The 21,713-nt window shown below is 42.1% G+C and overlaps 2 protein-coding genes and 1 long non-coding RNA gene across 4 annotated transcripts in view; 2 read left to right on the forward strand and 1 right to left on the reverse strand.

Annotated features, from left to right (window-relative positions):
• AP-1sigma (AP-1 complex subunit sigma-2) overlaps nt 1–20,701 on the reverse strand; it is a 39,391-nt gene extending 18,690 nt beyond the window's left edge. For both annotated transcript variants that reach the window (XM_065218682.1, XM_065218683.1), the window contains exons 1-4: nt 20,611–20,701; nt 20,213–20,391; nt 20,034–20,142; nt 19,838–19,975 (exon numbers count right to left, since the gene is read on the reverse strand). In XM_065218682.1, the coding sequence (XP_065074754.1) occupies nt 19,838–19,975; nt 20,034–20,142; nt 20,213–20,391; nt 20,611–20,613 (429 nt within the window). In that variant the 5' untranslated portion in view covers nt 20,614–20,701. The remainder of the gene's footprint in view (nt 1–19,837; nt 19,976–20,033; nt 20,143–20,212; nt 20,392–20,610) is intronic.
• Nucleotides 8,484–9,628, forward strand: LOC135698624 (uncharacterized). The gene is made up of 2 exons (XR_010517494.1): nt 8,484–8,708; nt 8,780–9,628. It is a non-coding gene; the product is annotated as an uncharacterized LOC135698624 (long non-coding RNA).
• Nucleotides 13,159–15,841, forward strand: LOC135698622 (uncharacterized). Its single transcript, XM_065218681.1, has 2 exons — nt 13,159–15,191; nt 15,644–15,841. Exon 1 carries the CDS (start codon nt 13,815–13,817, stop codon nt 14,367–14,369), a length of 555 nt encoding a protein of 184 aa, XP_065074753.1. The 5' UTR covers nt 13,159–13,814; the 3' UTR covers nt 14,370–15,191; nt 15,644–15,841.
• Nucleotides 20,702–21,713: the final 1,012 nt, after the last annotated feature.

A 21,713-nucleotide genomic window follows, 5' to 3' on the forward strand; every position in this document is an offset into this window, starting at 1 on the left:
TTCATCTCTAATTTTGTCCTAATGGTTTTTTATGGTTCGCACCTTTTGTCCCTTCATCCTTGTGTACTATTATTTTTTATGACTCGATCTTTTGTCCTTTTGTCCTACTGGATGTTTATGGTCCGACCTTTTGTCCGTTCGACCTTTTTTCCTTCAACTTATTGTCCATCAACTGTTTGTCCCTTCGACCTTCTGTTCCTTCGACGTGTTGTCCTACTGGATTTTTGATAGTTCGATCATTTGTCCCTTCGACCTTTTGTTCTTCAACTTTTTGTCCTTCGACATTTTGTCTTTCGACCTTTTGTCCTACAACCCAATTTTGAAGTGTCCAATGTGTTCAGATAAGTTCAGATAAGTTAGCATTGTTGATTACCTTAGTAAAAATGTGTATGGTTATTTTGCTTAACGACGTGTTTGTTAAATAGTTCTATCATTTAGGTTATCATTCGTTTAAGGTTTTTTTTTATTAGGGGTAGCTTTCGAATAAACAGAAGTTTAAAATTCTAGAAAAAAACAAACTGTTTGTTATTGAAATTTTTAACAGTTTTTTTTTAAGAAGAAAATTTCTGATTTTTTTTTCAGTGTGTATTGTTTATTCTGATAAGGCAATCCAGTTTCCTACAACTACACTGAGGTAAATAAATTTAAGAATTTCATAAGGCTGGACTTATGAACGACACATAAGAATTTCATAAGCGTGACTTATGAAAGATTTTCGTCTAACATGAGATAGCTCTTATACGCCTATAACCATTTGAATTTGCAAGCGTTGAAAGACGAGTGGTCAACACACAGGCCTCGTAATCTCAAAGTCCATGGTTCCGTTCCAGTCTGCTCCGTTTTATAATTTTTTTGTCATCATTATTTTTCATAATGCAAATCAGTGAAATTCATACTGATTTGTTGTGGCTAAAATTCATAAGTGGATCTTATGGAGTTTTTATGTCCATTTGCCTCAGTGTGCGTCGCAGACGTCATTTCGACTACATGAGCCATTTTCGTGCAATGATTTATTGAAAAATATCGAACACGCCATTTTGAAAAAAAAAATAGGCAAAAATCGAAATGGTCGAATTCCAGCCCAAACTTGGTTCATTGCCCCTAACGAACAGTTGTGCGAAGTTTCATGGAATTCGGAAAGGTAAAAATATAATCGATTCGTCAGTTGGCCACCGATTTTTGAGTACTTAGCTAAATGACGAATGGGAAAAACTCGACCTTTTCCAATTTGATCGAAATTTTGCAAAATTGTCTGTTATGGGATCTTGTGAAATTTTCAAAGGGGCACCTTTGACTTTTTTCAATAAATTGTAGCACAGAAACGGCACTTCTGATCGAAATGACATCTGAGACAAAGTTGTAGAGAACACTAATATTTGTTTTTTGGGGACAAATATACAAAAGAAATTTCAAGTAAAACATTAAAAAAAAGATAGAAACCTTGATATTTGAAAGTGTCCTTAACCGATTAAAGATATTTTTATTTTAAAAAAAAGCTCATGAAAAATACAAACTTTAATATGTTTAAAATTATGGACACTTAAAAATTGACAAAAATCGTAGAACAAAAAATTTTGGTCTTGTTTTTGAACTTTATGTTAAAACGTTTTTTTCATATAATTTATACTCAGAAAACAATTGTTCTACAATTTTGGTCAGTTTTCAAAACTGCATGGTTTTGATCATTCCAAAAGTTTGAATTTGTCATAAGCCTTTTGTGAATTTTTTTAATCAAAAATCGGCAAAGAGATAATTGTGTTTTTTTTTTAACCTAAAATAAATTAAAAATATAACGAGTTTTGTTTATTTTTCCCAGAAAGACAACTGTGTCTCAGACGTCATTTCGATCAGAAATTCCGTTTCCGTGCTACAATTGTCTGAAATAAACTAAAAGACGCCATTTTGAAAATGTTAGACGATCCAAAATGGCCGAATTGTGACGAAAATGTGAATCATTCGGAGAAGGTCAATTCAAAAATTCATTTGTTTTTCGCTATTTTTCATGGAATTACTCTAGTGTAAAACACCAAAATCATAATCTGCTTCAACTATTTGGGCCAACCCTGTCGTGTACTGCAGAAGTACCGCAAAATTGGGTCAATTTGATCATTTCGTCCCCGTTTTACGGTACACTGTATTCAGATGTGGATGTCAAAAAATATACATTTTTAATCGGGAAAGACTCAGCCAAGCAAATTATATACGATCACTACACTGAAGGTAAACTAGACAATCATTTCCAGTGAATGGCACGACGATTTTCCGAGTTGCAGTGGTTCGTTGGTAGTGTATTGGATGATTCAAAAGTGTAGATTCGGCTTCTTGGAAAAAACACAACTTTGACAGATATCCAAACACACAAACACACACACACATACAAACAGATGGACTATGTGGATGTGAATAGCGGACAAAAGTTCCGCAACTCTGTGCATACATACGGGTGATGGATATCAGTACCAAAGGAAAAGGGACGGAAGCTTCGGAGTAAATCAATACTTCCCTTTATTAAACGCAAAATAATTTGGCATAGTTCGAATATAAAACTAGTAGCATATTTTTTTTTGGAATACTTTATAAATGTCTTTTTTTTTCATGTGTTGTGTTGTAGTTTTTGTGTGTCCCTCTTCTCGGTAAACTCTTATCCTAATATGGACTATTGCGGCTAAACTTCCTAATCATAATGATGAAGTTGTATCATCTAATCAAAATGCTGTTTCCTATTGTTGTTTCTTAGGCACAAATGTATTTTGATTTTGCAAAACTTTTCTCTAAACTAGATTAAAATAATTCGCTTAACATTAAGCTAACAGGGAAAAGGGAAAACTGTCAAATGTAGACTAAGACTTAGAGAAAAGATGTAAAGTTCGTCATGCCTAGCTTTGATTATCTATTGTGTTTCGATCATTTAACAATGAAAATAATAACGAAAAAGAAATTATCTAAAAATGATAAAAACAAAATTGTGACTATTGTTTATCCATTGCACTCGTTGCTGTCAAACCATGTCAAACCAGTGCGGGCTGTGGATCATTCCACGCTTTCCACTCGCTTGCCCTAACCTTACTTTCTATTTTCAATAAACAATAGACATACAAACACACACACACGCACAAAGAGAAGTAGAAAGACAAAGATAGTATGGCAAGAATTTCACACTGGCGCGTGCTCCAGTTGGTGAGTGTTAGTAAATCCAAAAATAATCATCCTCATCTAAAACCTGAAACAGAAGATTCAACAAGCGGTTCCAATTTCACTACGCCATTTAACTTGAGAGAGAGAGAGAGTGGGATAGGAAAACACTAGGAAACTTATAAGTGGTCATACCTTCTGTCAAAGCACCGTGAACCCACCTAGTCTTGCGTCACAGAAAGCGGCATGCGCCCACCAACATCAGCCTTCTCACCAGACAATAAACCCACGATTATTCGCTATCAAGGCGGTATATTTACAGCGCATCTTTTTTTTTTTTATTTGACTGACACCTAACCTTTGCTAACTCTACTAAGTACAGGAAATTGAACAAACTTTGTTTTTATTTATAGAACGCAATTAACAATGACGTAAGGAGAAGAAAATAACACGCACGCTTGCAGCAGCAGCAGCAGCAGCAACAGCGCGGGCAGCATCAGCAACTATTGTTTATTTTTATTCATTCTAAGATTTCAGCTCCCTCTGCTCTCACAGTAGAGTACCGTGCAATCGCGCGATGGTGGTGGTATTTGAGAGGGTGAGGGGTGTTGTATGTGTCAAAGCCCGTCAAAGGTAAATCAAAGAAACGAGAGAGAGAGAAAAAAAACAATAGTGTGGGGGTTGAGAACAGTTCGAATTCAAGGCGCAGAAAACAGGAAGGAAGAATAGGGGCTAAAAGCAAAACTAAAAAGGTTCAGTAATTATCAGTTGAGCTTTTCGTTTAGGTCCTGATGTTCAAAATTTAGAGCAAGCCGTTCGCCGATTGGTGTGGGCCGATTCGGAATGGATCGCGTCCGTTTGTTTCATGTGTGGGTTGGTGTTAGTGACATGTAAGAGATAGAGAAAAGAGAGAAGAGAGTGGAGAGAGAGAGAAAACGAAATTTGGGTATGGATGCTATTCTATTGGATTCGATCGGGAAAATTGAAAAAAAGGCAGAAAACATTCGAAACGCTTATGCTGTTAACTATATTGGCTACGGGCTACTGCAAGCGAGAGAATGATGGCAAAGCTGGCGAGGAATCGTGGCACACGGCCAATCAGAATAACTCAGAGAGTGAGAGAGTAACTTCTACTCAGTTGTATGGAGATATTTCTAAAAACAGTGCTGAGTTCCTGCAGATTATCGGGCGTCCAAGGTTTATAGAAAGTAGAAATTGAGCAAAGGGCAATTTTGAGGAAAGTACGAATCTGAACCAGCATTCCCTTTACCAAACTCATTCGTTTATGAGGGGTGGTGAGGGGTGTTTCCCCCCGCCACCACAGGCAAAAGGAATGATCACCTTGCACTAATGCTTAGGTATTTGTTCCATCACTGGATTGCGCTATACCAAACGGCTACGTTTTCTACGGCCTCAAAAGGGCTAATGCAAATAGTTCCCACTGACATTTTGCACGGTCAATGAGAAAACTCAGAGAGAGAGAGCGAGAGAGATAGTCACTTCTACTCAGTTGTATGGAGATATTTCTAAAAACTGCAGGAACTAAGCGCTGTTTTTATAAATATCTCCATACAACTGAGTAGAAGTGACTCTCTCTCTCTCTCTGAGTTATTCTCATTGACCGTGCAAAATGTCAGTGTGGCTGTAGAAAACGTAACCGTTTGGTATAGCGCAATCCAGTGATGGAACAAATTCCTAAGCATTAGTGCAAGGTGATCATTCCTTTTGCCTGTGGTGGCGGGGCGAAACACCCCTCACCACCCCTCATAAACGAATGAGTTTGGTAAAGGGAATGCTGGTTCAGATTCGTACTTTCCTCAAAATTGCCCTTTGCTCAATTTCTACTTTCTATAAACCTTGGACGCCCGATAATCTTAACACTTTGGTTTGAACCCCTCTAATCTGCACGCCGTGCAAACTAAAAATTGCTCAAAAATCAGTTTCCGCATGGAACGGAGTAAAGTGAAAAGGAACGATCCGTAACGGAAAGCAGAATCAAAACAAAATACCAAATAAGGCTACCAGAAACACGCTTTTCTGATGCTCATAGGATTATTAGTAGTTCAAATTAAAAATGAACCCGAAGAAACGAGCTCAACCTTTTGGCTAAGCTCTGGTACTCTCTTCGGTCCCAAGCTAATCGATGCACCCCTCGAAACATAGGAAAATCCACGAACCCCTCATTTTATCTGTCAAACTTGCATAGCGAATCAAAGCAAACATAGTGTAGAACTAGAATTTCGACAACATGGTTTGCTTGGGACCAATAGGCTAGTCAAGTAGTGAGCCAATTTAAAATCGTTAGTACATTAATGGTTTGCTTGGGACCAATAGGCTAGTCAAGTAGTGAGCCAATTTGAAATCGTTAGTTTCGAATTTTTTTTTTTTTTTTTTTTTTTTTTTTTCTTTATTAGAGTGACTTTCAGCCACTGGCTGGTTCGTCACTTTAGTTTCGAATTGATTGTTGGTACAATTATCCAACTGCCGTACTATAACGGAACTATCAATTCTATACCTTCATCTCCTCATCTAGAGAGGGTCTAGCATAAGAGAGGAGCAGATTCAGCTGCCTTGGCAACCTATGCCTAGGTGATTTCTAGCAACACTGCCAATGCAATCAAGATAGGCGCTGCTAGATTGGCTCTGGCTTTGACAGTTCTTTTGGCTTCGCCAAACTATCAGGAATCGCGGAGTACAGCGAAAGTTTCCAACGACGAGTCGGTCCTTCGCTGTCCTCGGTGCCCACTTTCGGAATTCCCACAGACAACGACGACCTACCGATCAACCAACCATTCTCCTGGGACGAATTCTCGTTCGCTCTTAGCCTGAGCAACGGAAACTCGGCCGGACCGGATGAAATCGGATACCCACTGCTGAAGCATCTACCGCTCGAAGGGAAAACACAATTGCTCGAACTCTACAACCAGCTATGGACCAACGAAGAATACCCGGACAAATGGAGGGAAAGTCTCGTGATCCCGATCCCCAAAACAAATATAGGGACCAAGGACGTCACAGGATTCCGCCCCATCGCGCTGACCTGCTGCATGGCCAAAGTCTTGGAGCGGATGGTCAACAGAAGGCTCAAGCAATACCTGGAGTCTAAGGGACTGCTTGACCATCGACAGCACGCCTTCAGGCAAGGGTACGGTACCTCCACCTACTTCGCCACTCTTGGAGAAGTCCTGAAGGAGGCACAGGACCAAGGCCATCATACGGAGATCGTCTCGCTGGACATCTCCAAAGCATTCAACAGAACGTGGACACCAGCAGTAATGAAGAAGTTAGCCGAATGGCGACTAAAAGGACGCATCCTACACTTCGTCCGAAACTTTCTGACCGACCGATCTTTTCGGGTGTCGGTCGGAAACGTCCAATCCAGAAGGTTCAGCGAAGAAACCGGAGTACCACAGGGTTCGGTGATCGCGGTCACTCTCTTCCTGGTGGCCATGAACGGGGTCTTCGACAAGCTACCCAAGAACATATATATTTTCGTCTACGCGAATGACGTCCTCATTGTAACGGTGGGCCCCACCCTGCAGAGGACGAAATTAAGGGCGCAAGCGGCAGTCTCCTCGGTGGTCAGATGGGCTGACTCCGTTGGGTTCCAGCTTTCCGCCGGCAAGAGCGTGCGCTGCCATATATGCACCACCCGGCATCGGAACAGCGGACAGCTCATCATGATCAAACAGCAAGCGATACCGACCAAAAACACAATAAGGGTCCTGGGAGTGCTCCTCGATCGGAACCTATCCCTCGAGCCGCACTTCCAACAGGTGAAGAAGGACTGTCGTAGTCGATCCAACCTGATGAAGACCATCTCCCGCCCCCACCGATCCAACAACCGTGAAATCCGCTTCCGAGTAGCCCGAGCTATCATCGACAGTCGCCTATTGTACGGCGTAGAACTAACGTGCCTTGCCGCCGAGAAAGCCCTCCAAATCTTGGAACCGGTCTACAACGGATACGTAAGAACAGTCTCCGGTCTCCTGCCCTCCACCCCGGCCGACGCCGCGTGCGTTGAAGCCGGTATTCTGCCTTTTCGGCTCGTCTACACCGCAGCTACCGCTACCAAAGCCGCTGCCTTCCTCGCTAAAACGTCGGGAAACAGCAGGATCTTTCTCCTCGACGAGGCGAACCGACTCCTCCGCACGGTCGCCGACGTAGATCTCCCTCCAGTGGCCAGGGTCCACTGGCACGGAGACAAAAGTTGGCAATCACATCAGAGCAGAATCGACAGCCGAATCAAGGACCGCTTCAGGGCAGGAGACAACTCACTGGCTTTGCGCCGGACAGTCGTCGAAACTCTCGGGGCGCACTATCAAGATCACGAAATCAGGTACACCGATGGCTCGCTCTCCAGCAGCGGAGTGGGAATGGGGGTTTCAGGAGATAGTTTGGTCGTCAGCAATTCACTTCCGGCCCAGTGCTCGGTGTTTTCCGCTGAGGCAGCGGCCGTCTTTCACGCAACCACCCTTCCGGCCAATCGGCCGATCCTCATCGTTACCGACTCACAAAGCGCAATAATGGCCCTAACCGATGAAGCACCAAAGTATCCGTGGATACAAGGGACGGTAACGCATGCGCCGCCCAACACCGTATACATGTGGGTACCCGGGCACTGTGGCATCCAGGGGAACGTGATCGCCGACCACCTCGCCGGCTCAGGCTTAATCGGACCCAGGTTCTCTGACAATGTTCCGGTCCAGGACATCAAGAAATGGATCGAGCGGACGGTTCGAAGAGCGTGGGACAACGAGTGGAGGAACAATCGAACTCACCAACTACGAAAAATCAAGGCGACCACCGATCCCTGGAAGGATCGACCGAGCTTCAAGGAGCAGCAAGTGGTGTCCAGGCTGCGCACCGGGGATAGCAGGGCCTCCCATAATTTCGGAGGAACACCGTTCCGGAGAACCTGCGAAACCTGCGGAGTGCCAGCCTCCGTAGAACACATCCTCATCAACTGTGTGGAGCTCGAGGACCTTCGGGTTGCCTTCGGTCTGGATAGAACCAGCATACGAAGTCTGCTTGGTGACGAGTCCCCGGCAGCAGACGCCCTCATCGCCTTCCTGAAGGAGGCGAATCTTTTTTACAACATTTGAGTATTTTCTGTTTGTGCTTTTGAATTCGTTGGCCCTTTTGGTAGTGTTTTTACAATATTTTATATAATTAAGCTAAATGCCCACTTGCCAAGATTGGGATCCTCCTTTTGAGGACCCAATTCTTTTTTGTAATTTTTAAAAGAGATGAACTAGCCTTAGGCTAAAAATCTCTCTAATAAAGGAAAAAAAAAAAAAAAAAGTTCTTTTGGCTCAAAACCAGCGGTTCGCGGTTCTACCTGGCTCATAGCGACGAGTTGCCAGTCTTCTGGATGTGTTGTCTTCGCTTTAAGTCTGATATTGAAGTTAAGCATCTTCAACCATGTAATTTTCTTATTTATTAATTTTCTCACACCCGAAAATGCTTTAGATAACAGATTTTCAGTGTAAAACCTTCAAGAATTTCGTGGGTGACCAGAATATGAAATAATGCTATATTTAATATTATACGCGAAAGGCACTTGTCACCGGTAGGTGGATTAATTAATTAATTAATTTAGCTTTATTTAGGAGGCTTTCAGCCTTAGGCTGGTTCGCCTCCGGAGGTGGATTAATCAAGATTTGATCACAAATATTTTTTTTATCATATCTCCGGAACCAACCGTCCGATCGGAATGAAATTCAATAGCGTTAGTAGATAGATACAAACAAAATGAAACCGATTGCACTCAAATCGGTCCAGCCATCGGCGAGTTAAGAGAATGAGTATTACCACAGAGAACAGACGCTCAACTTCAGCCAGAAACTTGTGTAAACTTTTATAAAGATAAGTGTTGTTACGTAGAGCTGGTAGGTGGCTATAAATTTGCCACCAATAACCAATTTCACGCTAGTGTCGATCAATTAGATCAATTTTCTGTTGATAATTGCCACTAGGAGCTAACTGCACTTAGTGCCTAGTGTAATTTGGGCAACGCCAGCGACATCATATTGTCAAAAAGGGTTTGTAAGGTGGCGCTTAAATGCAATCGAATACAACATATCAAGAAGACTGACAACTCTTCCATTTTCTCAAACGACCGGTATGAGACAGGCACAATCGCGTCATCTGCCGCTCAAAGGTAAATGCTCCGAACGAATTGGATAGCAAAGGTTCCATCCTCAGAAGAAAGGTTTGTGTATTTGCTCATGTTTCTATGCGTTACTTCACTCGAGCGCAGCGCTGCTGTGTCTGTCGCTCGGATTCAGGCAAAGTTACCAGTCTTCTTGATATGTTGTCTTCGGTGCAATTCACAGTGGTCCAGGAATGCAATCTAGCAGAACAAAATTAATAACTCCAAAACGAGTAATTTTAGTGACGTTCCCTGAAGAAGGCCAAGTCCAAAGACGTCGGACAAACGTGGTTTGATCCACCGTTCATTGAAAAGCAATGCGCTTTCATTTTGAAATCCCCGGTTTTCCGGTTTAATCGCAAAAAATCCCGGTTGTTAATATTTATCAAAAAACGACATTGTGGAAATGTTTGCAGTATCACGTTATTTAACAGATAGGGGAAATGACGGCTTCGGTGCTTCTTTACCTATTATCGTCAGGGAGTAGATGAAGTCTGAAGAGCCACCCACATTAGAGCCGGATCTGACGCGTTGCGGCAAAGTAACAGCTAAATCTATTGTCTACCTGTCAAATTTACGTCAATGCAACGCAAACGGATCTAAAGGGCCACCCACATTAGATCCGATTGCGTTGCGTTGACGTAAATTTGACAGCTAAACACTTGCCGAAACGCGTCCGATCCGGATCTAATGTGCCTTAATGCATAGTCGCTATATTAATAGTCTGGCGGATAGAATTTCGATCTATCAAAAAGCGGAACCAATTCAATAATTTGTAGACCAACAAAACGTTGGTTATTCTTTCCTCGCCAATCGAACGCAAATTACCAGCATCATCGGATAGAGGAAACTTTCCCCAACCCAAAGATGGTGTTAGTTTGTGTAGATGAGCCTTGAGTCACGAGAAAAAGGTTTCCGAAGTTTTGTTCGCAATAGCTGATGTGCTCTTTTCTGTTGTTGGCCGTGATTTGCTCGATTGGTTCCACTATTTGACAGCTCAATTGGTTCCCGAGATTCTATCCGCCAGACTATGAATATAGCGACTATAATCTAATGTGGGTGGCTCTTTTAGAGTGTTCATTTCTACAATACTACAATCGTTGTTGTTATTCACATCGTCGTGATTTTGCTCTGTTAAATTTGATGATTTTTTATCACACGGGCTATCGTTCTTCGTTTTTCCCGTTCTGTAGGCTCGCAAAATTGTACCGGTTGTTAGTGGAAAGTGCAGTTCGTTGCGATAATCGTCTATTTGGAGCTAATTTTGTGTTGTGAAAACAGTGAAAAAGTTATCTAATCGGACATCTTGTAGTGTTTACTGTTGTGTGTTATTGTCGATATCAGATGCTCTGCAGAATCCAACTCCTCCTTGCGTATTAGAGCATCTCCACCGCTGTTTCGAAATTAGATTTGGAAACTGAGTCAATGCCTGTGACCCATGCGCTAAACCAGTTAAAGGCGATGAAGAATCCGTCACCTGCATGGCTTTTTGCGACAGGATGATTCACCTGAAATGTGGCGGCACAAAGTTGAACAAGGCTTTTCTGAATATTGTCCACACTAGCCCGAACTTGTTTTGGATGTGCAACGAGTGCACGAAGCTGATGAAATGTGCCTGGTTTAAAACTTCTGTTTCGTCGTTTGGTAATGCCATTAATTCTATCACCGAGAAAAAGGAAATCACACACGCTGAACTTGGGAAGGAAATGACCAAGCAAGGACAGCAGATCGCTCACCTGTCGAAACGAATCGCATTGACAGCTCCAACACACTTGAGTTCCGGCGATCTTATGCGTCAACCGCCATTAAAACGGCGCCGCGATGAAGGCTCGTTCACCAACAAACCACTTGTTGGTGGTACTAAAGCAGTAACGGATGACAATGTCGAGGTCCTTACTGTCCCAGAACCCACCGAGTTGTTTTGGTTGTACCTTTCTCGTATACATCCTAGCGTGAATTTGGAATCAATCGAGAAGCTGGTCAAAGGTTGTGTACAGTGCGATGATCCGATTAAGGTTGTGCCGCTAGTTAAAAAAAGATCCGACATCAGCCGTATGAGTTACATATCGTACAAAGTCGGATTGGCTCCCAAACTACGTGAAGTGGCTGTTACATCGAATACATGGCCGAAAGGAATTTTGTTCCGTGAATTTGAAGACGGTTCAAAAAACATGTGGATGCCTCGTTTGAACACGCCTGCCATCACGATCTCTCCTGTTCCGGGGCCTTCCGAGTTTTCAACTCCCATCTTCGGACTAGAACCAGTATGGTGATTCAGAATTGGATGCCGCGTTGTGAATTGGAACGCTGTAAATCAAACGCACTGCCTGTCGCATTATGTTTCCCGCCATCAAAGTCGTTCCATTTCCTGCCATGAGAGTCGTTCTGGACCTACGGTTGAGTTTGGTGGTGGGGTCTCCCAACCATCGTCTTCAGGCAAGTATGCATACATTAGCTACAGTAATTTTGCTGATCAGCTTCCGTGTTCGAGTGCAACGCCTCAAGCATCTGCCGGTTGTTTCCAGTTGAGAAGCTCTTCTGATACTGCTCATTCACAACATCCGCTTTACTGTTCGGGCAATCCTAATTCATCTCCGGGACGCACAATAGACCGCTTTTTGGAAGCTCCTGGTTCCTCCAGCCCAGTCGTGCCGATTCCAGCCAGCGTTCAGCATAGCCGTCTTGGACCTGTGGCTGGATATGAGTCAGGAGTCTTCCACCTTGCCTCTAGAGGCAAGTACAATCAATATATTGACTGTTCACTGTCTGATGCCGATCAAATTTTCAGCAATTCGGACTATGTTAGTCATTGTGATGATGCCTGTGTAACTCCCAATTCTGGGAACCCAGAACGCACCGTAGAAAGCCCCATGGAAGACCCCAATCCCTTCGTCTCAGTTCTGCCATCAGCAGCCTTCGTTCATCATAGTCGTTCCGGCCCTCCTTTCGGATGTGGAGAGGGGTTCTTCCAACCCACTCACTATGGCGAGTATTCAATCAGACTTGATGATGGTCAGTTATTGCCTGATGTATCTGTGATTTCCAGGGAGAGCAGTCGTTCGATTCCTTGCCGCAAGCAGGACGTCGTGATCTTCTACCAAAACGCCGGTGGAATGAATTCTGATGTTGAAAAGTACCGCCTAGCTGTATAGGATTGTTGTTACGATGTAATTGTCCTTGATTATCGAACGCTTTCCAGTCAAGTCTTCGGTCCTGACTATGAGGTCTTTAGTTGCGATCGGAATCCTAACAATAGCCGTAAATCTACTGGTGGGGGTGTCCTTGTAGCTATCCGTCGCGGATTGGAGGCAAAGGCCATCGAGAACGATTCGTGGAACTATGCGGAGCAGGTTTGGACAGGTATTTCTATGCGCTCTGATCGAGTCCGGGACAATGAACTCATCGATACTCACTGTGGGTCAGTTTTCACAGTTATCGAAAGTGCCACTCCAGTTGATGAGGTATTCATTTTGGGTGACTTGGGTGACTTCATCTCATAGCGGATTCCTGTATCCAGATCCTGATAGGTCTACCTTTCACGCAGGAGCTATTAGCCTTCTCGACAACTACAGCACACTACTTGTGCACTAACTAAGCTAGAGCAGCATCACCTTCCTCTAATTGTCACTGTTGAGGACAAACTCGTGCGTGATATCGACGATTATCCTGCTAAGGTTTCTTAAGACTTCCGTAAAGCTGACCACCGTAGCATCATAGATGTATTGTCTAGCATGGTGAATGCTTTTCAAGTTTCCAACGAGGTCTACTACGTGAACTACGTGAACGACCAACGCAGGGAATCCATCGTCTATGGGATTCAACGGTGAAGTTGCTGACACCGTTAAGGATATATGCCGCCTTTTTCCGACAAGTTTGCCAGTGTATTCACTAATGAGATACTAACTGACGACCATATTAACCAGGCTGCCAGGAACGTTCCAATAAATGATCAAACGCTGGATGCAATTGATGTTAAATGCTGAGATGATTTCTAAGGCCGCGACTCTGCTCAAGTCATCCTTCAATCCTGGACCTGATGGAGTTCCATCTGTATTTTTGAAGAGACATATTGCTAGCTTGTTAATTCCGCTTCATCGCCTGTTCCGCATGCCTCTCTCCAGTGGCCTATTTCCATCCTGCTGGAAATTTGCGCACATGTTTCCCGTCCACAAAAAAAGGAAGGAAACGAGCTGTGGATAACTATAGAGGAATTACATCGTTAAGTGCCGTTTCGAAGCTATTCGAGCTAGTGATTATGTGATGGAGAAGTAACCGATGAATTAGCTACAAGCTGTAGCATGCCATGATAATATGTAGTAACGAATAAATTTAGTTTTTCAATTCATCAATCACACCAAGCAGACCTATTAACCTCAATTGTCCCATTAGGTTATGGGTCCAGACAGTTGCTATAGAAACGGCTCTGTTTGGTGAAGAAGAAAAAATTTCCAATTAGAAGCAAGAAATTTTTGAAGATAATTGATGGCGGAGGCTTCGAGATAACCGAAGAGCCCCGGCTAACGGACGAATGCCAGGAAGTTCAGTTTCGTTGCCGGTTAGAGAGATTCTAGGCGACGCGGAGAACTACAGCTCCTGGTCCTTAGCGACCAAGATGATCCTGATCAAGGAACGAACGTGGTGCGCAGTGAAGGACCAGCAGGAGGGCGATCCGGAGGTTAGTGAAGATGTTTCCGAGCAAGCTTTGGCCACGATATGCTTGAGCATCGATCCCAAGATTTATGGGCTGGTGCGCAACGAAAAATCCGCGAAAGAGGCTTGGGACAGTCTGCGGAATACGTACGAGCACAGTGGTTCCACCAGGAAAATTGGACTGCTGAGAAGGCATACGGGGATCCGGCTGGTTGGTGCTGAACGCGATGAGGACATCATGTGCCAAACGACGCAGGAGTACGTGAACGAACTTTTTACGACAAGTCACCAGCTATCGGAGGTCGGTTTCGAAGTCGACGATACTTGGCTGACGAGTCAGCTGATGAAGGGTCTACCGAAGCAGTACGAACCGATGATCCTGGGATTGGAGTCGTCGGGTTTGAAGCTTACGGCGGACGTTGTCAAGATGTGAAGATCAGCAAGACGCCAAGCGAAGATGGAGCATTCCACACAAAAACGGAACAGTAGAAACCTACCGATCAATCGAGCGTGAAGTGCTTTCGGGGCAAGAAGTTGGGACACTATGCGTCGCAATGCCAGAATAAAGCCAGTTAAAGGAAGGAAACCCGTTGGAAACATAGTGGCCATGTTGCATTTTTCTCGGCGTTTAATACGGTCGACCAAGGACGATGTTGACTGGATTTTTGATTCCGGAGCTACAACACATCTGTGCCGGAACAAGGACCATCTGAAGGCTGCAGAGGATGTGTCAGCAAGCATCAACGTTGCGAATGGCACTGCAGCTGCTGTTGTTGCCAAGGGCGCCGTCAATTTGGAAGCAGACATTGGAGGTACGTCTTGTGAAATCACAATTAGTAATGTTCTGCGCGTTCCAGATTTGGGTATCAGGTCATGTTCGACAAAGACTCTTTTTAAGTTGTCAGCACTACGAACGAAGTTGTGGCGATCGGACAGTATTCGGATGGACTCTACAAGTTGGCGTTGGCTAAAAGTTCATCAGTTCACTTGGCTCGAGGGCAGAACAGCTTCCAACTATGGCATCAGCGGATGGGGCACCTATCGGCTGGCTGCATGAGGAGACTCAGAAGTATGGTAACTGGAATGGAGTTTGAGGATACAAATTCCTTTCAATGTGTGCCGTGTATCCAAGGCAAGCACCAACGACAGGCGAAGGGTCACAGGACTGAACTGGGATACAAACCAGTGGGCGAGAGTACTATTTACAGACGAGTCCAAATTCGACCTATTGGGCAATAAACGGCGAGTCTTGTCGGTGAAAGAATGAACCCTAGTTGCATAGTACCTACCGTAAAACACGGAGAAGGATCGGTGTTGGTTTGGGGTTCATTTGCAAGAAGCGGTGTTGGGGATTTAATTCGAATCAGCGGAATTCTCAATAAAGAAGGATACCTCAACATACTGCAGCAAAATGCAATTCCAAGCGGAAAACGGCTTGTTGGACGGGGCTTTATCCTTCAACAAGATAATGACCCCAAACACTCGTCAAAGCTCTGTCGGGGATTAAACGAAGAGGAACAAAAAGGAGAATTGGTCAACATGGTTTGGCCAGCGCAATCGCCTGATCTAAATCCCATCGAGTTTCTCTGGGATGAGCTGGATCGGGCCACTCGAAAAATTAGACCACAAAATCATGAACATCTTTGGGAATGCCAAAAGCGGTGTTGGCAACAAATAGATGATGATGCTATAAGAAAATTGATCGAGCGGATGCCTAGGGTGTGCAAGACGGTGATAAATATGAATGGAGCATATTTCGAGGAATCTAAAATCTGATTGGTTCAAATAAAAATGGTTTAAACGATCCTAGAGTAAATTTAAGCTGTACAAGAAACTTGTATTCTGATTGAATCCGAAATAATTTTTAACTTTTTTAGAATTATTTAGCATTTCGGTATTTCCTAATTTTCTGAAGTGAAGTGGTTTTTTTTATTTCGCTTATTCACTTCCAAATCAGTACTACAGATCTCCATTTTACATATTGGCTTTAAAATCAATATATTTCCCCGTGATTCTTTACTTCTCCCGAGTCATTCAGTGTTTTTCAAATATTTCGTCATCAAATTTCATACATTCCTGAAGTGATTCTGTACACAACAAATTGAATTTAAAATTTCCTCAACTGATCCAGTGCATAAAAAAGAAATTGGGAAATTGGGCTCTTATACACATCGACTTAAGTGATTCCAAACTTTTCAGGTCTGATTCACATCAAATTCAAGTGATTCCAAACTTTTCAGGTTTGATTCACATCAAATTCAAGTGATTTCAAACTTTTCAGGTTTGATTCACATCAAATTCAAGTGATTTCAAACTTTTCAGCTCTGATTCACATCAAATTCAAGTGATTTCAAACTTTTCAGGTCTGATTCACATCAAATTCAAGTGATTCCAAACTTTTCAGGTTTGATTCACATCAAATTCAAGTGATTTCAAACTTTTCAGCTCTGATTCACATCAAATTCAAGTGATTCCAAACTTTTCAGGTCTGATTCACATCAAATTCAAGTGATTCCAAACTTTTCAGGTATGATTCACATCAAATTCAAGTGATTCCAAACTTTTCAGGTCTGATTCACATCAAATTCAAGTGATTCCAAACTTTTCAGGTATGATTCACATCAAATTCAAGTGATTCCAAACTTTTCAGGTATGATTCACATCAAATTCAAGTGATCCCAAACTTTTCAGGTCTGATTCACATAAAATTCAACTGATTCCAAACTTTTCAGGTCTGATTCACATCAAATTCATGTGATTCTAAACTTTTCAGTTCTGATTCACATCAAATTCAAGTGATTCCAAACTTTTAAGCTCTGATTCACATCCAATTCAAGTGATTTCAAACTTTTCAGGTCTGATTCACATCCAATTCAAGTGATTTCGAACTTTTCAGGTCTGATTCACATCCAATTCAAGTGATTTCGAACTTTTCAGGTTTGATTCACATCAAATTCAAGTGATTTCAAACTTTTCAGGTCTAATTCACATCAATTTCATGTGATTCTAAACTTTTCAGGTCTGATTCACATCAAATTCAAGTGATTCCAAACTTTTCAGCTCTGATTCACATCCAATTCAAGTGATTCCAAACTTTTCAGGTTTGATTCACATCAAATTCAAGTGATTTCAAACTTTTCAGGTTTGATTCACATCAAATTCAAGTGATTTCAAACTTTTCAGCTCTGATTCACATCAAATTCAAGTGATTTCAAACTTTTCAGGTCTGATTCACATCAAATTCAAGTGATTCCAAACTTTTCAGGTATGATTCACATCAAATTCAAGTGATTCCAAACTTTTCAGGTATGATTCACATCAAATTCAAGTGATTCCAAACTTTTCAGGTCTGATTCACATAAAATTCAACTGATTCCAAACTTTTCAGGTCTGATTCACATCAAATTCATGTGATTCTAAACTTTTCAGTTCTGATTCACATCAAATTCAAGTGATTCCAAACTTTTCAGCTCTGATTCACATCCAATTCAAGTGATTTCAAACTTTTCAGGTCTGATTCACATCCAATTCAAGTGATTTCGAACTTTTCAGGTTTGATTCACATCAAATTCAAGTGATTCCAAACTTTTCAGCTCTGATTCACATCCAATTCAAGTGATTCCAAACTTTTCAGGTCTGATTCACATCCAATTCACGTGATTCTAAACTTTTCAGGTCTGATTCACATCCAATTCAAGTGATTTCAAACTTTTCAGGTCTGATTCACATCAAATTCATGTGATTCTAAACTTTTCAGTTCTGATTCACTTCAAATTCACATCATAGCAAAATTTTGTGTATAGAATCGCAACGACTTCACGAGATTCTAAACTTTTCAGGTCTGATTCTCCGTGGAGCGATATTATTCTTATGGCGGGTAAAATATGTTTAATGATTTACTATTTTTCATAGTGATTTCAAACTTATCTACTAAGGATCAATAAATTTGAAATGATTTCTAGCTCGAAATGATTCAGTACTATCCATAGTGATATCTAACTTCTCTACCGAGAGCCATCACTTTCTGCAAAACTTTCCTAGTCTAATTAAGAGCTTTCTGAATGTTTACCACAATAATTTAACAGTGATACAGTGAATTTATTCAAATTTTAGTGAAAATATAAACTTTTCTTGGGTGGTGCTAAACTTTTTCAGGTGATGCAATATTCAAATGAGTGTTGCAATACTTTTCCACGCGAGTCGTCACTTATCACGGGTAGTGTAAGTCGAAACGACTTTTTCATACTAGCGTTCATACGAAAAACGCTTAGTTTCGACATCCATAACAAGGCTGCTGAAAAAATCGGCCCAAAGAGAAATGCTTAAATTTCAAACATAGAGAACATATCAAAATTCTGATATTTCAAAACCCGGACCTTAATACAAACCAATACCCTGAACCAAGGAACAATTTCAAGCCTCCGCAAATGCAGGTAAATGCTAAAGAATTCTCTAAAGCACTCTGAAACCGTACAAGGCGAGTAGATGTGCATGCCTTTAATTAAATTTCAAATGAATCTCTACCCCCCAGGCAGGTCCTCGTTCTGCGACGTTTTACGATAGTTTCCTAAGAAACATTAAGCCGAGACTTTCTTCGACGAAACTGGAAATTATTTCAGAAAAAAACGGCACAAGAAATAAACGTTAATCCAGCTTGATCTGTGTTCTGTGTTCATCGCAGTCCCATTCAGTGCACCTGCTAGTACGAGTTGTATGTAGTTAAGAAATATAAAAGTAATGTAGAAGCACGAGTGGAAAGCACGTGGAATGATTTATCTAGCTATCTACCGAAACTGCTGGTTACTTATATGCTAACGTTTACCGATGCTTACGGCCAACAACCTGTCCTACTACACAGGAGCAACTAGCACCATCCGAAATTTGCATTCATTCGAGCATTAAACATAGAAGCGAGAAAGAAAAAAAAAATGCACCTAACGAACTATTATGATTTCGGTTAATGAACTTCTCTCTACAACCCCGGGGAGCAAGCCAATTTTAGTGCACCAATTCCGCGGGACCAACGAAGCTATGCAATCGATACGGGGCTATTTGGATGCGTGTTAGCTAACTTAGACCGATAGGAAGAGCAAAATGCCTAAATTGTAATGCTTCAAGGTCCGGCTTCCGGCGTTTAAGGGGAATTGAAGGAGTTTGGGGAACGAACTACTACATAATACTAGTTGGATTTGGTTACAATATAGCTTAATTATGTCTAATTATAAAATATGTATGCCTCTATTTAGCACCCGAGCAGTTAGCAGGTTGTTTGATTTAGTGTTCAAAGTTCAAACAGCAGGCAAACCACGCCGGGAAGTAATTCCCATGCTCCTAAATGGCGCATTGTGTAAGCTTAAGTTCTAGGAGAGATACGTGATCTTATACTCTAACCATGAAATAAAGTGTAACAGTAGAACAAATCAGCGGGACGGATAATAAAATTTGGTTCCAGACAATTACAGAAAAACGAAATCACAAAACAGAATAAATAAGAACTACCACGAACGGAAACAAAACAAAATGAAAAACGATAACTAAAACGTAACAAAACAAAACTATAAACACTAACAGTGTTTGCTTAAAATGTTAGCAAAAATCGATTGCAACTAGATTTGATCACTAAAAAAAACAAGGCAATATGCTGGACTCAAACGAACAAATTAAACGCGAGCAGACGAACAATATTTAGCATATTATGGAAAATTTGACTTGTGTAAAAACTGTGTTGTAGTGTATCATGTGTCTGGACGTAGCTTTGTTTCAGTTATTCTTATCCGAAAAGAAAAAAAACTAATCGAAAAAGGGCAAGGCAAGGCATTATTTGTGTTTTCAGTTTTCGACCGATCGACCGTCGGTCGCTCAGGGAAGTCATATATCGTAAGTATCATCGGGTGTACTGACCTCTTGGAGCACGTCCTGCGCGGCGATGGCTTTGAGAACGTTCTTCTTGGACGTTTCCTGGATTTCGCCACCCACCAGCAGCTCGTCCAGGATGAAGTAGGCCTTCTCGAAGTTGAAGATGATGTCCAGCTCGCATACCTTCAATTCCAAAAACCATTAGATTACACCTACAAGCGTCCATCACCAATCTACTTACACTTCCAAAGTACTTATCCAGCAGTTCCACGTATCTGTGAATGATCTCCAAGGTTAGCAGTTCGTTATCGTTCTGTTCGATTGCACAGCAAAAGTATAAACTGGCATATCTGAAAAAAAAAAGAAAACGTCCCAACATCTGTAACAAATCGTCCTGCATGCCATTTCTCGAACCCGCACCTCTTGTAAACAATTTTGCAATCTTTCCACTCGAGGAACGAGCACATCTTCGGCTTCCGGGACAGGATGGTCGTGATCAGCTCCCGGGTGATCTTCTTCTTCACCTTGTCCGGGTGGGCGACGTACCACTTCTGCAGTCGCAGTTTGCCTTGTCGGCTGAAGAGCAGCATAAATTGCATCTGTTTGGGATTGGATATTGGATTACATTAGGAGGAAAAAAAAACATCGCGGTAAAGGTTTATATCGGTGACGTCATAGTTTTACCCTAACATCCCCTACAAGGTGTGCGAATCATATCTGCTGATTAGCGCTGCATCGTAGTAATATTCTTTTTCCAGCACAATACCCCTAATTTCCGGAAAATAGTATAATCCAAATGTGAAACACACTTTACTTACCATACGGGCACTATTTAAAACGGGTAAAATGCAGGAAAAACAGCAAAATTTCAAACAATCAACTCCGGAGAAAAATTTCTGGCTGCGCTCTACAAAAAAATATGTCACCCGTGTCGTGTTTCGTGTTGACGGACGGACGATTGTTAGCGGGTGGGCGTAAGTTGGTGGCTACCAGGGCTGGGCTTAAAGCTGCATGGTTCTCTATAGCAAGGTGATTACATATAGGTGTTCTAATGTGTCAAATTCATGATTCAGCCATGTTGGATTTTTGTATGGGACAGCGACCGAGTTTGTTTACAATTTGCACTAAAACCGCACTTCGCAATTTGCACTAAAACCGCACCGCCGCGACCTCCTCGCCTATATTGTGACAAAGCTGTATCACCAAGAAGTTGCCGCTAAACTTCCGAGCCGAGCAGACGCTTTTACCATAGAGGTAACTCTAAGACCACTGGGTCCCGAAGAAAATCATTATTATTTTTGGCTCACTCAGTACCAGAACAACGGTCCCAAGCAGTCCCAAGCTATTTCACTCACCCCTGCATGTTCTGCATGAATCCACACACCCCTGATGTTATCTGTCAAACTTTCATAGCGAATCAAAACAAACATAGTGTAGTAATAGAATTTCAACTAGAATAGGGTACGTTAATCGTTTGCTTGGGACCAATAGGCTACTAAAGTGGTGAGCCAATTTAAAATCGTTAGTTTCGTATTGATTGTTGCTTTTACCATAGAGGTAACTCTAAGACCACTGGGTCCCGAAGAAAATCATTATTATTTTTGGCTCACTCAGTACCAGAACAACGGTCCCAAGCAGTCCCAAGCAGTGGTGGCACGAGTCCTGGAGTTTAACATTTTTTCCTTAACATTTGATACATTTTGCGATAACCATTGTGACGACACACAAAAACAAACTGGCAAGCGGCAAAAATGTCATGACATTTCTAAACTATTTTCTGCCAGCGACAGAACATTTTCGCACAAAGAAGCAGACAAGACCGGCGGCGCGCGCGACATAAATTTATGTCGTGTAGAATTTTGCTGATTTCTGGCTAATTACTGCATTTATTTGATGTTTATTGCATGGAATTAAAAGATAA

This window comes from Ochlerotatus camptorhynchus, unplaced genomic scaffold (assembly GCF_037179485.1).
Source record: "Ochlerotatus camptorhynchus isolate MF236.1 unplaced genomic scaffold, CSIRO-AGI_Acam_v1.1 ptg000091l, whole genome shotgun sequence".
NCBI lineage: Eukaryota > Metazoa > Arthropoda > Insecta > Diptera > Culicidae > Ochlerotatus > Ochlerotatus camptorhynchus.